This window comes from Mobula hypostoma, chromosome 23, assembly GCF_963921235.1.
Source record: "Mobula hypostoma chromosome 23, sMobHyp1.1, whole genome shotgun sequence".
Taxonomy (NCBI): Eukaryota; Metazoa; Chordata; class Chondrichthyes; order Myliobatiformes; family Myliobatidae; genus Mobula; species Mobula hypostoma.
The window spans coordinates 43,515,524-43,532,708 of record NC_086119.1 but is presented as its reverse complement, the minus strand read 5'-3'; the positions used below and the strand labels follow the sequence as shown (position 1 = coordinate 43,532,708).

At 40.7% G+C, this 17,185-nt stretch overlaps 1 protein-coding gene across 5 annotated transcripts in view; it reads left to right on the top strand.

The window, feature by feature from the left end:
* hip1 (huntingtin interacting protein 1) overlaps positions 1-17,185 on the top strand; it is a 331,165-nt gene that overhangs the window by 242,463 nt on the left and 71,517 nt on the right. For all 5 annotated transcript variants that reach the window (XM_063031277.1, XM_063031274.1, XM_063031278.1 and 2 more), the window contains 2 exons: positions 1,250-1,393; positions 7,981-8,078. In XM_063031277.1, the coding sequence (XP_062887347.1) occupies positions 1,250-1,393; positions 7,981-8,078 (242 nt within the window). The remainder of the gene's footprint in view (positions 1-1,249; positions 1,394-7,980; positions 8,079-17,185) is intronic.

Below are 17,185 nucleotides of genomic sequence, written 5' to 3'. Positions count from 1 at the left end.
CTGCACTCTGTCATTGTTTTAACTTGTACGGCATCAGTGTACTGTTGTGATGAATTGATCTGCATGAAGGGTACACAGGAGGGTGACACAGTAGCATAGCCCTTTACAGTAACAGTGACCCCAGGTTCAAATGCCGCCATTGCCTGTAAGGAGTTTGTACGTTCTCCTCGTGACTGTGAGTGTGTGTGTTTGTTTTCCCTCCAGGTGCTCTGGTTTCCTCCCACAGTCCAAAGGTATACCAGTTGGTAGGTTGATTGGTCTATTAGTCATTGTAAATTGTCCTGTGATTAGGCTAGGCTTAAGCAGGGGGATTGCTGTGCAGCATGCCTTAAAGCGGCGGTCCCCAACCACTGGGCCGCGAGGAAACGATACGAGTCGGCTGCACCTTTCCTCATTCCCTGTCATGCACTGTTGAGTTTGGACATAGGGTTGCCAACTGTCCCGTATTTGCCGGGACATCCCGTATATTGGGCTAAATTGGTTTGTCCCATATGGGACTGCCCTTGTCCCGTATTTCCCCCGCTAAGGTAGAGCGTTCCTATGAAACCTTCCGTGCTGAAATGGCGTGAAGCAAAGAAGCAATTACCATTAATTTATATGGGAAAAATTTTTGAGCGTCCCCAGACCCAAAAAATAACCTAACAAATCATACCAAATAACACTAGCATATAGTAAAAGCACGAATGATATGATAAATACACAGCCTATATAAAGTAGAAATAATGTATGTACAGTGTAGTCGAGAAGATGAAGGCAAAACCAATTTGTGGGGGGGAAATCGGCACGTATGCACATCCGCACATCACATGCGCACCCAGGTGCCCGCGCAAGGCTTCATGGTCATGGTAGTCTTTCCTGGGGTAACGTGTCCCGGGATTTGACTGCTACTTTTGTCCCATATTTGGCAGTGAGAAAGTTGGCAACCCTAACTGTAAAAGACATGTTGAGGTGAGTTTAACCCTACGAGGACCCCCCCCCCCCCCCCGCCGACCGATTGGCCGGACCGCAAGGATATTGTCAATATTAAACTGGTCCGCGGTGCAAAAAAGGTTGGGGACCCCTGCCTTAAAGGGCCTGTTCCACTGTACCTTGTTGCATATGGCAATAATAAACCAATTTAGAAATGTTAATATTTCAGCTGTAGGCTGAATAATCCACATGCAAAGAGTGTCTGGTTTGCAGTTGACTGGGTACTGAGCAATTGATCATGTTTTTTGCTGAGTATAGTTACTTGTCTTTTCTCTCGCAGAATCCTCCAAACTTCCTGCGAGCCTCCGCTCTGTCTGAACACGTCAGCCCTGTTGTGGTCATCCCTGTCGAGTCGGCCTCCCCTGACAGTGAGCCAGTTGTGGAAACGGAGGATTTGGTGGAGATGGATCCATCATCCCAACAGGTATGGGAGAAGGTGTTCCGTAAGCGCTTGTTACATGGCGAGGAGAGCAGGGAGAGATTTGTGGAACTTGACACTTTTTCACAGCGTCAGAACCCATACACTTGGTGTCATTTCCCTGATGGACAAATGCTAATAAGATTTATACATTGCTTAACTAATAAAGCAATAAATATTTTAAAATTAATGACGTGATCTGGACTGTTGTTGAGCTTCTAGATAGAAAAGGGCTTCAGAGCTGATGTAAAGTGAATTATTTTGCCAATCAGAAAAATATCAATCATAATTTTTGACACTTTTAGGTCTGGAAAACATTCAGGCTAGGAATCTTAAATTATTCTGTAATTATTGTTAGGATTTGTTGCTTGTTTTACATGACCAACACTGTCTGGTCTGTGTGGTTGAAATAAATCAATCTTCATGTGAGTATCTTTCATAAGTGACTCCAGTGATAGGTCCTCTCTGCAAAATGAGTTGTGCACCATAGTGTCAGCTCTGCAATTACTTCGCTTTCTCTTTCTCCCTTAAGGTATCTCTGATCAGAATTTTTGGCTGTTGGCCCTGGTATCTCATAAGTTTTGCTATATTAAAAAGGCAATATAAATAGACCTGTTGACTTTTCTCCTGTTTAGATCCCTGATTCTCCTTATCCAATTTTGCCAAAGCACCCACACAGTTCTCTGAACACGAGTGGCTAAGACATCAGACCGTACTGAGTCTATTTTTAGTTAAACCTGTAAAATTATTCTCATATTTTACCTACTGTCTGATAAAGTTCACAGTAATGTGGTGATCTTTAGCGTGATTAGTAACAACGCAGAACGCTTTGGAGAGGAGGAGTAACAACTCCTCCTCTCCATAATTCACTTTAAAATAGAACACATTCTCAGTTTATGGTTCATCTGCTATAAATTAAAAAGAGAAGGTACTGGAACTACTCAGCAGATCCGACAGCATCAGTAGAAAGAAAAACAATGAATGCTTCAGGTTGAAGAGTTTAGTCAGATTTGGGATATAGTATTAAAGAAGTTAATTTTATGTTAAGGGGGGCAGGAATTATTTTCTCTTTCCATTTGCACAGCTCGATCTGCGGGGCACACCCTACATCTCAGCAGTTTATAAATTTTGTCTTTGTGTTGTCCCTCCCCAACTGCCCTCATTTAATAGAATGCTTTATTTGGTTTTGATTCTCCCTCTCATCACTTTTCGCTTAGCACCTCACTAATCCTGGCCTCACCCCATCAAAGATACTCCCTTTTGTCAATAATATCAACTGAGCAATTCTCATAACCACCTCAGGGGTCCCCAGTTTGTTTATTTAGCCAAACAAGTCTTCAGTTTTTGTCATGATAATTAAATAGTTCCTGGCAAATTGTTATTATGCCCAAGTGTAAAAGGGACTAATTTTCTTTCTCTGGGATATCAAAACGGTAAACTGAATCTGAGAGTTGTGTAATAGAGAAAGACCAGTTAACTTGGAGAAAACTGACTTGAAATTCAGTTATTTTAGCATCAGTATCATTTTGTCTTTGTTATTCATTTCATTTTATCAATGAAGCATATAAACGAATGTCTCTGTAAGGAATGCGTGCCTGTGTGCTTGTGTGTGTGTGTGTGTGTGTGTGTGTGTGTGTATGTATGTACGTGAATTGTAAAACCCAGAAATTAATGTAGGGATGTAGTTATTTATAATTCTAAGATTATCTAACTAATCTGTTGCAAGGCAAGTTTTAGTATTGAAGTCTGGGACAGGTTTAAAAGTTTATATAGATTTTGTCCAGTTTCAGAAATGAAAGGAGCAGTTTATAATATAATGGTAAAGGTGATTACCTGAATATATGTTAAAAATGGGTGTGTGCTATTTAAAGTGTTGGATAGCAGTTGGGGATGAAATATGGACTAATGTAGGAGGAAGAGTCCCATGATTTCCTGCCTCTGCAGAATGTCTTGTGCCCATGACACATCTGCCCCATTCATAACAGAGCAAGTTATTTTTTGTACTTAAGCAGGGATTAAGACTGGAATTTGCAAGTGAAATTATCAGTTTCTTTCCTGTGTAATTTTTTTATGGCCGTACAGTCTAAAGGATTAATGCACAGGCGAAGTACGGAGACCAAGTGGAATTGTTACCATGGTGATAATTGATTTCTCTCTGAATGGCTTTACACCCCTACCTCGCTGAAGAGATTTGAAGGATTATTAGCTGCATTCATTAGAAGAGCTGTATTTTTTCATCAAAACCAATCTCGAATCTTTAGTATTCCATGTGTAACTGTTTCAGGGTGTCTGTGGAGCGGAGTCGTGACTGTAGAAATTTACATCATTGTTTCATCAGATTATTTTCATCTGCTTTATTTAGAAAGCATAAAGTGGTGTGCAAATTCAGTCCTTTCATCAGAATGATTTGCTGTTCTTTACATATCTGTTTGATAAATTTTCTTTAAAAGGCTCAATCCTGGAATCAGTTTTAATTTAATACCAGTATTAAAATAATAATGTAAGAATCCAGACTCAGCTCTTTGAGTTTACTTGCCCATATACTGTATCTGCCATCGCAGTTGTCCTGCCCACTTCTACCAAACAATCTCAGCTGCTTCTCTCTGGCCATTCATGGGTGTCTTTGCTTCACAGTGGATTTTTTTGTTAATCACATTCTGTTATTATGAGCTTTTTAGCTTTATTACAGGCTTTCTCTTCCCATGGCAATCCTACTGTCACTCTTCCACTAACAAAATTCCTTTTCATTACTTCTGTGTTGCCTTCTGCTATCCAGGTTCTAAGCTGGAAAATCCTCTTTGCTTTTCCCTCCTTTTGTTACTTCTTTACAATCAACCTTTTTTTTATCAAGTTTCCAGTCACTTTTCCCTCGGCCTTTATGTTGCACAGTGCCATATCCTGGTTATATGTGTACAAATGGCTTAGGGATGGTACTATAAATATCCTGTTGCATGACTATTGTTACTTCAGTGGGCTGTATCTCCTTTACATTTGTTGTGGGTAAAATATTAGTGTTTTCTTTCACCTCCTTTTTCATTGGTTTTCTTTGACTAAGAGGCACATTGGGTTTGTGCAATATGGACATTGAAACTGATCCATTTACAGTTACAAGAAAAAGTTTGTGAACCCTTTGCAATTACCTGGTTTGCATTAATTACTCATAAAATGTGGCCTGATCTTCATCTAAGTCACAATAATAAACAAATGCAATCTGCCTAAACTAATAACACACAAACAATTGTACTTTTCATGGCTTTATCAAACATATTGTTTAATCATTTACAGTCCAGGTTGGAAAAAATGTGTGAATCCTTGTCTTTAATACCTGGTAGAACTTTAGCAGCAATCACCTCCGCCAAACATTTCCTGATCAGACTTGCATAGCGATGAAGAGGAATTTTAGACCATTCCTCCATACAAAGCCCTTTCAGTTCATTGGCCACTGAATGTATCTGTCTAATGATCCATCAGGTGTGCTAACCACTGCTGAATGTCCCCTTTTCTCCAGCATCAGAGCAGAAAGATTAATTGTAATATTTAGTTATTGTGTCAGTGTGAATTGAACTAGATGCCAAGGATTAAATGAACTGAAGCAGTTTCAATATGAAACTATGGGGGAAGCAGTGTCATACTTTTATCAGGAACAAGAATTTTGTACACAAACCTGAAGAACAAATCATTTCATGCAAAATGCTTACAATGGTGATATGTGCCATACTGTTGTAAAACAAAATGTTGCAAATGCCAGAAGTCTGAAATAGAAACAGAAAAGTTGTAAATACTCAAATGGTCAGGCAGCAGTCCTGAGGGAGAAAGTTCATATCAATCACCCTTCATCAGGAAGGATTCATCTTTGCAACTTGAAGAATGCTTTATTGCTAACTTTTCCCATTTCTATTAAAATGCCATCAACCTAAAATATGATTTCTGTCATTATTTTCACTCTTTACAGACGTTTCCACTATTTGTGCCACCTTCTACTGTTGCATATTATATGCATTATCATAGTCCATCAGCACAAGCCAATCTATTTACTATGATTTAATGATTGCCAGTAATTTACGTGTAGAAGTTCTAAACAGCCAGTGGCAAATTAAAATAATTCATAAAACAAATATGTAAATATGACATAAGCAGGAGTATAATAGAGGCCATTCAGCCCCTTGAGCTTAATACAACATTCAATTAGATTTTAGCTGATGTATTTCTCAGCTCCTTTGATCTGTCACTTTTATCCATTTAGTATCCTCACTGAAGTAAAACCTGAGAAAATTTACAAGGATGTTGCCGGGTCTGGAGGACCTGAGTTATAAGGAAAGATTGAATAGGTTAGAACTTTATTCCTTGGAACATAGAAGATTAAGAGGAGATTTGATGGAAGTATACAAAATTATGAGGGGTATAGATAGGCTAAATTCAAACAGGGTTTTTCCATTGAGGTTGGGTGGGAATACACTCAGGGGTCATGAGTTAAGGGTGAAAGGCATAAAGTTTAAGGGGAACATGAGGGGAAACTTCTTCACTCAAAGGGTCGGGAGAGTGTGGAACGAGCTGCCAACACAAGTGGTGCGTGCGAGCTCAATTTGAACATTTAAGGGAAGTTTGGATAGGTGCATTGATAGGAGAGGTTTGGAGGGTTATGGTGCTGGTGCAGGTTGATGGGAGTAGGTGGGTTAAATAGTTTGGCTCAGACTTGATGAGCCAAAGGGCCTGTTTCTGTGATGTACTTTTCTGTGACTCTATCAATATTTTTTGGACACCTTGCCTGAACAGCTCTCTTCAGCTCATGCCACAGCATCTCAATTGGGTTAAGGTCTGGACTCTGATTTAGCCATTCCAAAACAATGAATTTTCTTCTTTTTAAACTATTCTGTTGCTGATTTATTCTTCTGTTTCAGGTGATTGTCTTGTTGCTTTGCCCTACTTCTATTAAGCTTCAGGTGATGCACTGTTACCCTGATATTTTCCTGTAAAATGTCCTGATACAATTTAGAATTCATTGTTCCCTCAATGATTGCAAGCTGTCCAGGCCCCAAGACAGCAAAGCAGCCCCAAACAGTGATGCTCCTTGTACCACGCTTCACAATTGAGATGAGGTTTTGGTGTTGATGTGCAGTCCCCTTTTCCTTCCAAACATAGCGGTGTGCATTTCTGCCAAAAAGTTCAACTTTTGTCTCATCTGTCCACAGAACGTTGTCCCAGAAGCATTGTGGAACATCCAGCTGATCTTTTGCAAACTTGAGACCTTCAGCAATGTTTTTGTTTGGAGAGCAGTGGTTTCCTCTGTGTTGTCTTTCTATGGGCACCTTTTTGTTCAGAGTTTTTCTTATAGTGGACACATGAGCAGAGACTTTAGCAAGTTCTAGAGATTTCTGCAGGTCTTTTCCTGTTATCCTTGGGTTCTTTTGCACCTCCTTCAGTACTGCACATTGTGTTCTTTTTGTTATCTTTTTAGGAAGCCCAGTCCTACTGAGAGTAGCAAAGGTACTGTGTTTCCTCTATTTCTGGACAATTTCTATTACTATGGACTGATGAACACTCAGGTCTTTAAAATTTCTTTTGTAGCCTTTTCTCGATTCATGAATCTCTACAAATCTTCTTGAGACCTTTCTTGAGAAGAGCGGGCTCTGTCAGTAAAGTAACCTGACTTTGTATTTTTTTATATAGGAGAGGGCACCTCTACAACACATGCCTCCAGTTTCATCTCATTAATTGGAATACCTGACTCCAAATAACTTTTGTAGAAGCCATTACCTCAGATCTTCATATACTTCTTTGAACCTAGACTGTGATTGTTTAAATGGTGTACTCAATATTGACGAGAAGTACATTTGTTTGTGTGTCATTAGTTCAGGCAGATTGTGTTTGTCTATTATTGTGACTTAGCTGAAAATTAGACCACATTTTATGAATAATTAATAGAGAAAATCAGGTAATTCCAAAGGGTTCACACACTTTTCTTGCAACTGTAGGTCAGACAACAAATTAATAATCTTGCTCTTTAGTCTGTGATAAGTTATGTTAGTTTGCTGATGGGATCTGAGGCAAGGAAGTGAAACAAGAGTAATTCGAATTCCTGGTTGATTAATGACCCTTGTCAGAAAGTAGCCTCTAAATATTTATCACCATGTACAGCTACAACAGTCACAACATTTGTAGCATGTTTGTTCATAAACATGCAAGAGAACAGTTACTGGATTGAGTAACTAGCTGAAGTGACCCATTTATAGGTAGGTGACTTTATCAAAAGTTAAGAGATGTCTTTTGGGAAAATGGGCCACAAAAAATAAGAATCAAAATTCTTTGGCCAGGTGTTGGGGATTTCCTTGGCCTTTTTGGTTCCAATCTCTTTACTGTGTTTCCTCTTTTCCTTAGATCAGCCATGATCATATTCAATGATGAGGCAGGCTTGCAGGCCTACATTTGCTCCTATTTTCCTGTGTTCTTCTTTCTGTGAATTATCAGCATGTTATTTCTGAACAGACATTTAACTCCTGCCTTCTACATTAAGGTTTGTTTTCAATGTATTTTTATGTGAGTGGATCAATCACTATGGTTACCTTTCATAAATCTTAACTCTCTTCCTTTTGCAGAGTTTATTTGATAATAAATTTGATGACCTCTTTGGAAGTACTGGGCCCACTGACCCTTTCAATTTTAATAGTCAGAATGGAATGTCTAAGGATGAAAGGTAAGGCTATTTATCTCACTTGGATTTTGGGGGAAAAAATTGTTTTGTGTAATTGGTACCTTCCAGCTGCTATCCAGTTGGTAATTGTTGGGTGTCATGGAGTGAGTCTTTGTGTTCTTAATCAGACATCCCACCTCTCCCAGAAGTTCCGGGAGTCTCCCGCATATTGATAGCGGCTCCCTGATGCCCGCAAATTATATACAATATCCCAGAAATCGATTTTTTGAGAGAGTGAGAGAGAGAGAGACACACACACAGAGAGCGAGCGAGGGAGTGCGTGAGGAAGATGGAGCGCGTGTGCGCGAGAGAGAGAGTGTTCCAAAAAAAGCCAATATAAAACTTAGTTCACCCCAGAGTACACTAAAGTGTACCCCTGCCTAATAAGGGACAAAAATAATGACAGTGTTGCTCGCTGCACTGTTTGCAACAGTGACTTTTCTGTTGCCCATGGTGGGTTAAGACTGTAAAAGACATGTTGAGCTGAGTTTAACAGGTATCATTCATTTATTAGCATAGCTAACATTATTTAAACTAGCTGGCTAGCTACTAAGGAGCTACTCTATTGCAGACATCCCACCTCTCCCGGAAGTTCCGGGAGCCTGCAAATTGAATGTGTTTTTGCAGGGTGGGATGTTTGTCTTAATATATACAGTAGATAAATGTTTCAGTGGTTCCATTTAGTATAAGAGAATGTATAATGACTACTGTATACAACCTGAAATTTATTTACTAAACGGAAGAAAATGCCGAAGAATGAATAACAGGAAAACATTAGAACCCAAAAGCCCCCCTCCATCCACAAGCAGCAGCAAAGCATCAATCCTCCCCCTTCCTGTCACCTGCTGTAGCAAAAGCACCACCCCCACACCCCACCACCCACCATGCAAGCAATAGCAAAGCCCCCAAAGAGACCATTGTCTCGGGTCCAACAAAAACGACTGTTCATCCCAACAATTTGATGTGCCACACGCTCTCTCTCACTAATGAGGGATGGCGAGGTACCATTCCTACCACAGCGAGAGGGGAGGCCAACAACTCGCTTTTTTCGATGTTACAGTCTATAGCATCATATTATTTCAAGTTTCTCTGACTCGAGAATCGGCAGCAAGTTCTCTCCCACTATCGAGAGAGAGCGAGAGCGACTGCTTGAATGCAGAGGCCGCACCCGCCATCTCAGTGTTCCGATCTCTCGCGATGCTTCAGTTGGCGACACTGGCGAGGAATCAAGTCGTCCGGAGGGCTGCACAATGCCACACCCCAAAGGCGCACATCTTCCAGACCACGCCTGGAAATATCGGAAATGCTAGACTGCTTGGCAAACTCCAAGAGTAAGAACCCACTGCCACGAAGAACGGCAGTTTGAGTGCATCTGTAGATCATGGACTCCGACAAGACCCCAGCCATCTTGAAAAGGAAAGAAAAGGCATTAGGGAGAAGAATTTAAACTATTTCACAGATGAACCAGGAGATGTCCCCCTCTGGGACCATCCTTAGCTCCTCCCCATTTTAGTGTTGGCGTGTAAATATTTTACTTTCTTGCTGCACATTAATAAAGCTAAGAGAAAGCATGGGCTGTCCCATACCTGTCCAGGTGGGAATACATTCTTGAAGTTTAACCTCAAAGTCTTTGTAGCTCATTGAACAATAGTCCTCTAAAATTCTACTTGAGAATTTTGAATGGGGAGCTTTAAAAAAAAACAAAAGGATGTGTCAATTGAGGAGGTTATCTGAGAAACTCAATATAGCACTTGTTCAATGCCTTTTGAACACAGGCTAGATGAAACCAATGATTGTGTACCATTGCACCATCTGGTATCCTGTTTTCCTAAAACTGAGCTGCTTGAAGTATTTGAATGGATTTCATTATCAGAATCTTGATTTTTCTCCAAAGAATTGTGTTATCTTGGCACCAATACTTGTGATGAAAGAATTACGACTTGACAATAAATTTGGTGCACAAAAATATTGTGCCCAGTATGAACTTACAGAGCAGTTGGATGATGATAACCTTGCATCACTTCAAGGACCAATAATCAAGGATTATGTATTACGACTTTGCTGTGGTGTGTTGATCAGGGCTCGACATGTCAGCAAAACTAAAGAACTGATTATTGACTTAAGGAGGAGGAAACCAGAGGTCCATGAGCCAGTCCTCTTCAGAAGGTCAGCGGTGGAGAGGGTTGGTAACTTTAAATTCCTTGGTGTTATTATTTCAGAGGATCTGACCTGAGTCCAGCATGTACGTGCCATTACAAGGGAAGTACAGTAGCACCTCTGCTTTCATATGAGTTTGCCAAGATTCGGCACGTCATCTGTAACTTTGACAGACTTTTGAAGATGCACAGTGGAGAGTAAACTGACTGGTTACATCACAGGTAAAGCTCTCCCCACCACAGAGCACATCTACAAGAAAGCAGCACCCATCATCAAAGACTCCTACCATCCAGGTTGTGCTCTTTCCTTGCTGCTGCCGTCAGGAAGAACGTGCAGAAGCCTGAGGACCCAGCCCACCAGGGTCAGGAACAGTCATTACCCTACAACCATCAGACTCCTGAACCAGAGAGGACAACTTCACTCACTCCACCACTGAACTGTTTCCACAACCCATGGACTCGCTTTCAAGGCTCTACAACACATTCTCAATATATATTAATTATTTGTGTACTATTATTTTGTTTTTTTTCTTTTTGGTGTTTGCATAATTTGTTATTTTTTGCACATTGGTTGTTTTTGCAGATTTTCATGAATTCTAGTTTGTTTCTTAGTATTCATTGTATATGCCCACAAGAAAATGAATCTCAGGGTGACATATGGCGACATATACCTACTTTGATGATAAATTTACTTTGAATTTTGACATTGAGTTGTTTGTAAATCCAGACCAGATTGTTCATTGATCTGGCGTAGAAAGGGAAAGAGCTGCATCATTCAACAGACATTGAGTTTATTAATGGCCCTACATTTGGTTTCTGGGTAATGCTAGTGTTGCTTTTAATTTCACTTTAGAAATTAATAAAGTGATAGACTTTTTTTAAAAACTCAGCCACAGATAGTCCCAAGGCTGGCTGCAGAAGGAGGGGGATTGGGCATTCAGCTTGCAACCCCATCCCTTAAATACCCAGAGCTAAAGAAACACCAACAGAAGCTCCAAAGACCTCCTCCCTGGGAGTGGAAAGATGTTTGGGAACAATTTGAAAGACTGGCCCAGGACAGAGGGCTCTGGCAAGCTGCTGTTGGTGGTCTCGATCCAGTCAGAGTGATGAGTTTCAGAGAGAGAGAGAGAGAGAGAGAGATTTATTGAATCTATTCAATTGTGCATATGAATGTTCTTTAAAAAATGGAAACTAAATATTCACATAAAATCCTTTGTAATTGCAGTAATTATCACTAATCCTATTTTGTTATAAATTATTTCCATTGATTCAGTTCTGTGGTCAATGAGTTGGATTCTGTAAAATTACTCAGAATGAATAGCCCAAGGTCATAGAACTGTCATCTGAATACAGTCAATACTTCATCTAATTGTGGGTTAGCAACCACGGAATGCACATGAGTGGCTAAGGCTATTTGAAGTTCAAAGTGTATTTATTATCAAAATATCTGTTCTTTGTACAACCTTGAGATTTGTCTCCTTACACACTGCCATAAAACAAAGAAACCCACCCAATAGAACCAATTGAAACAAAAGAAGACTTGAACACCCAATGTGTGGAGGAAAAAAAATAAATCATGCAAACAATAAAAATAAGCAAATAGCATTCAGAACTGAAGTTCATGAAAGTGAGTCCACAGCCGATTCGGAGGCCTGTTAGTTCCAGGCCACAGCCTCAGCTCAATGCAGAGACGAGTAAAGCTTGTGGAGCAGCTGTCTGAACTGGCCCGTCTCAGATCTTCAGCCTCGACACCCTGACCTTTTCAATCTTGCCTGGCATTTAAATCGTACGCACCTCGGAAGATGTATCGGGTCGTTTCTTGCTCTTGGACCCGGGCCCCCCCCCCCCGACTTCGATACACGCTCGGGCCCAAGCCCCACGCCTTGATTGCTGTGCTGTGATAACTGCTTCATTTCAAGGAATACCCAAAGAAATGGTGCACTGGTATTAACACTTTCACTTATCTTTGCATTGCTGATATTTGTTTCTTCACTGCTATCGAGCACAAGAAGTTGAGAAAGGCACTCTGAGGCTTTGTTTCCCTTAAACTAATCCTTCTATGACCTGCACTTGCTGGAGAAGATGTGATGTGACGTAACACTAGATTTCATCTTTGCCACGTGCATTCTTTTTTTTTGTAATTTATTTTTTATTGAGTTTCATCATCAAACAAACATTTCCATAAGATGTATTTCAGATACTGTACTATATATATATCATATAATCATATTTGTCACAAATCTCCACGTAATATTTATCTGAGGTACAGGTTTCCCCCGCCATCCGAAGGTAGAGCGTTCCTGTGAAACGGTTCGTAAGCCAGAATGTCGTAAAGTGAAGAGGCAATTACCATTTATTTATATGGGAAAATTTTGTGAGCGTTCGCAGACCCAAAATATAACCTACCAAATCATGCCAAATAACACATAAAACCTAAAATAACAGTAACATTATAGTAAAAGCACGAATGATATGATAAACACACAGCTTGTATAAAGTAGAAATACTTTTCCACAATCATTGCCTGAACTGTTTTCCGTAGCGAAAATCTCACGCAAGCGCCGTGGGCAAAAACACGGCGCGAGCGCTCTCCAGTAACCTTTAAGCTATGAAGCTACCAAATCATACCAAATAACACTTAAAAATACACAGCCGATATAAAGTAGAAATAATGTATGTACAGTGTAGTATCACTTACCGGAATTGGGAAAGCGCCGAGCACACTGATGATGGTGTGTTAGACTCAGTCGTCGGAGGTTGGGGTGGTGCAGTGGCCCCCACGCTCCGGGCAGTGAACCGATACCGATCCCGAAGCATGCAGGGGTCCAGCGGTGCCCGGGACGCACTCAGCACATCTTTAAGAAAAAAGCCGAAATAAACATGCTAATTAATTAGGTGCCATCCGGCACGTAATTGTCGGCCCAGATCAGAGGCGATTGCAGAATTCATCGCCTCTAATCTGGGCCGAAAATTACGTGTCAGACGGCACCTAATTAATTAGCGTGTTTATTTCGGCTTTTTTCTTAAAGATGTGCCTTGTGTCTCCCGGCTACCACTGCATTCTCCGCGAATCAGTATCCATCCGCGGCCTGGGAGTTGGTGTGGTGGGACACTGGGGTGTCATCTCGTTATCTGTTTCCATTAGAGCAGGCAGCTCATCTTCTCCTATGACTGCCCGCCTCGATGTCGAAGGTCGAGGTTCGTCGACTGCTGTGGCTGATGTGGAAGGCTTGCTTGACTGCTGAGCCTCGCGTATTTTTCTATCACACGGTTCTTTAATAAGCACTCAAACCATCCTGCAAATATCCCCTAAACCGACGTACCCTTTCAAAATTAAAGTCGTACTTTATCATTACTCATTCAGTTTCGATTGTTATCCTTTCCTCTTCCAATTGCATCAGCTCTTCATCTATCAGTTCTTGGTGATGGGATGCCAAAACCTCTCCAACATCATCTTCGTCAGCTTCCACAAGCCAAACTCATGTAGTCCTTACTTCAAACAACAGGAATTCTGCAGATGCTGGAAATTCAAGCAACGTACATCAAAGTTGCTGGTGAACGCAGCAGGCCAAGCAGCATCTACAGGAAGAGGTGCAGTCGACGTTTCAGGCCAAGACCCTTCGTCAGGTTCTGATGAAGGGTCTCGGCCTGAAACGTCGACTGCACCTCTTCCTGTAGATGCTGCTTGGCCTGCTGCGTTCACCAGCAACTTTGATGTATGTTGCTAGTCCTTACTTCGTTCACCACGATCAAAACGCTCAATTATGTCTAGTTTTACGCTAAGTGTAACACCCTTATGAGCTCTTTCAGGCTTTTCCGATACCTTATAATTCATCTTGCAAACAGCTGCTCACAGGCATGTGTTTAAGCAATGCCGGTGAGAATGCAGTTCCGAATCCGGGGAGAGCGGCTGCTTGGGCCGCGCACTGATTTTTTTCCCACGCTGCTTTTTTCGTAACAGTGAAAACACCTTCTGTTAGCGAAAACAGGGTACTAATGTAGGTCTTTCGTAACAGTGAGGTTTCGTAAAGCGAACGTTTGAAAAGCGGGGGACACCTGTACACACCTATAGAAAGGAGAGGAAAGAAAGAACAGTCGAAAGAAGAAAACTATGTACAGAGTAGGGAGTGATTTTGTTTTCCAACATGTTCATTGATTGTGAGAATAAAATCAGTCCTATGAGGTGTTATGTAGTTAAACCATTTTTTCCAGCATGAATAAAATTGTTCCAACTTATGATCTTTGTTATCTTCTCCATTTTTTAAATGTCCATTGTAATTTCCATGTATACATTTAAAGTTGGGCTCTCCTGAGATAACCATTTCCTGGTAAGGGTCTTTTTACCAGCCACCAGCAGTACATTCACTAAATATTTATATTTATCTTATTTCAACCATACTTGAGGTATATACCCAAAATGTACGGTCTTACTCTCTAAGTGTATTTATCTGTTAGTATATCATTGAAATTTGTAGAATATAACTTGGATCAATCTACTCCCTGAACAAATAAGAACCAAGAAAAGTGAATAATAAAAAGAAAGGTAAGGAAGGTGTGGTTCCAAGGCTGGGGTCTCTAGATGACCCTGGGTTGGGCTAGAAGAAAAGTCTAGCCGTGGGGGATAGCCGCTCCTACCTGTGGGTTGAGGGCCCCTGCTGCAGTACCTATAAAAGTAAGTTAAAAAAACTATGTCCATTACACAGAAATGATTTCCCTGTGTATTCCTCCCAGGTATATGTTCTCATTTAGGTGGGGAAAAAGGAATGAATAAATGAATTTTTTTTAAAATTGAGTAATATAAAATCCACATTATAACACGTATTTCTCGAGATAGGTATATCACCGTCTATTTTTGCTTCCGTTTAGTTTATCAGCACTTTTAAAGTTAGCTAAACCTTATGGCTCTTCTGGAGGAGGTGAGTGCTGCCCTCGGAGAACAGACAGTCTCTTCCTAAAATCTTTCTGTCGTCCTGTTCCTATCCCCTGCTTTCCAGGTTCTCTTATTATTTCCCAAGCAGCCTGGGACAACTGCTCAGCCAGACTTTCCCTTGGTTTGACCACGCTAATGGGCAGTCCTCTGTTGTTCATGTCTGTAGTCGCCTCCTCCACTGTCTGGTACAGTTGCATCCCTTCTTGGTAAAATACCCTCAGTTTAGCAGGGTACGAGGTTTGGAATTTAATCTTTTCTTGCTTTAATATTCGTTTCACTTCGGAATATTCCTTCCGTTTCTGTAGGACCGCCGGGGGGTAATCATGATCGAAGTACATTAACTTCCCATTCCAAAATACCCTCTTCTTACCCCAGGTCCTTCATAGAATCTCCGCCTTGCTCTTGAATTGAAGGAATCTAAGTACTATGGAGCGCGGTTTATCTTCTCTGTCTTCTAGAGGCTGCTGGACAAGGGAACGATATGCCCTTTCAGTTTCAATCTCCGTAGTCTGAGGAATCTCCAGCACTTCCCGCAGCAGCTTGTCTACAAAGTCCATCATCGACACTCCCTCCGCTCCTTCGGGAACATTATAAATCCTGATGCTTTTCCATCACGTCTTCCCTCCTGGTCAAGCAATTTACTTTCCTGTTGATTTAATATTTTTATTGTCTTACTTAGTATCTGTTCCACGTTTTACACACGATCTTCCATCTTCTCAATTCGAGTCTCTGCCACCGCTATTTTCTGATTGACATTGGCGAGCTCTGACTTTATATCATTTAGTTGCTGTTTTATATCTTTTTGGACTTCCCTCATCTCTTCCAGAATCTTCATCATATTTGCTGCTTCGCCTGCACGAGGCCCAGCGTCAGCCTCGCCGCCACGTGCACGTGTAGGACAGCCGTGCGCTGCACCTCTCTCTTCCGTAGGCTCCGCAGTGATGCTTTTTTTATCTCCATTCTTTATCCCCATTCTTGCCCCCCTTATCAATTCAGATATTTTCATAAGATCTTATATTTGATGGATTAACGGGGCAAAATATGCGTTTTTCCGGAGGAGCTGTTGATTCAAGCTGCCATTCTGAACGATGACGTCACCGGAATCTTGCCATGTGCATTCTTCGTCTCACTTTGAAGTTGCTGTTTCCTTTGGGCAGTCAGATTCCCCAATCCAACCAGTATAAATCATAAAACAATTTATTGCTTACCTGTATTGAATACCCACGTGGCTTTATGGGAAAATGCTGCGAATGTTGGAACTGAACCAGTTTAAGTCACAGTCAATGACTTCAATCACCACACCTTATTGGCCAAAACTGAATTGTGCGATACCCAGTTCTTCGACAAAGTTCAAAGTAAATTTATTATTGAGATACATGTATGTCACCATGTACAAGCTGAGATTCATTTCCTTGTGGGCTTATTCAATAAATCCGTAATAGAATAATAATCATTACAGAATCAATGAAAGACTGCGCCAATTTGGGCATTCAATCAGTGTGCAATAGACAACAAACTGTGCAAATACAAAAATAAAGTAATAATAAAAAAATAAATAAGCAATAAATATCAAGAATTTCAGATAAAGAGTCCCTGAAAGTGAACCCATAGGTTGTGTAAGCAGTTCAATGATGGAACAGGTGAATTTGAGTGGTTATCTTCTCTGGTTTAAGAACCTGATGGTTGAGGGATAATAACTGTTCCTGAGTCTCCTGTACCACTTTTCCTTTTTTTAAATATAATTTTTATTGAGTTTTCAAAGTGATACATGAGAAAAAAATATCTACCCTCCCCCATCCCCTTAACTCCCCCCCCCCGATATATACTCCTACCTAAAAAGAAAAGAAAAAAAGAGAAAAAAAAAGGAACTGCCTGAATATTGGAAGGTTTGCACATGCACCATGGGGTAAAAGTAAATTTAATATATATTTGTTACTTTCCCCCAAGGAACCAAGATCTTCATCATCGGAGCTATAAATAAGGGCTCCAAATATTCAAAAATGTTACATATTTATCTCTTAAAA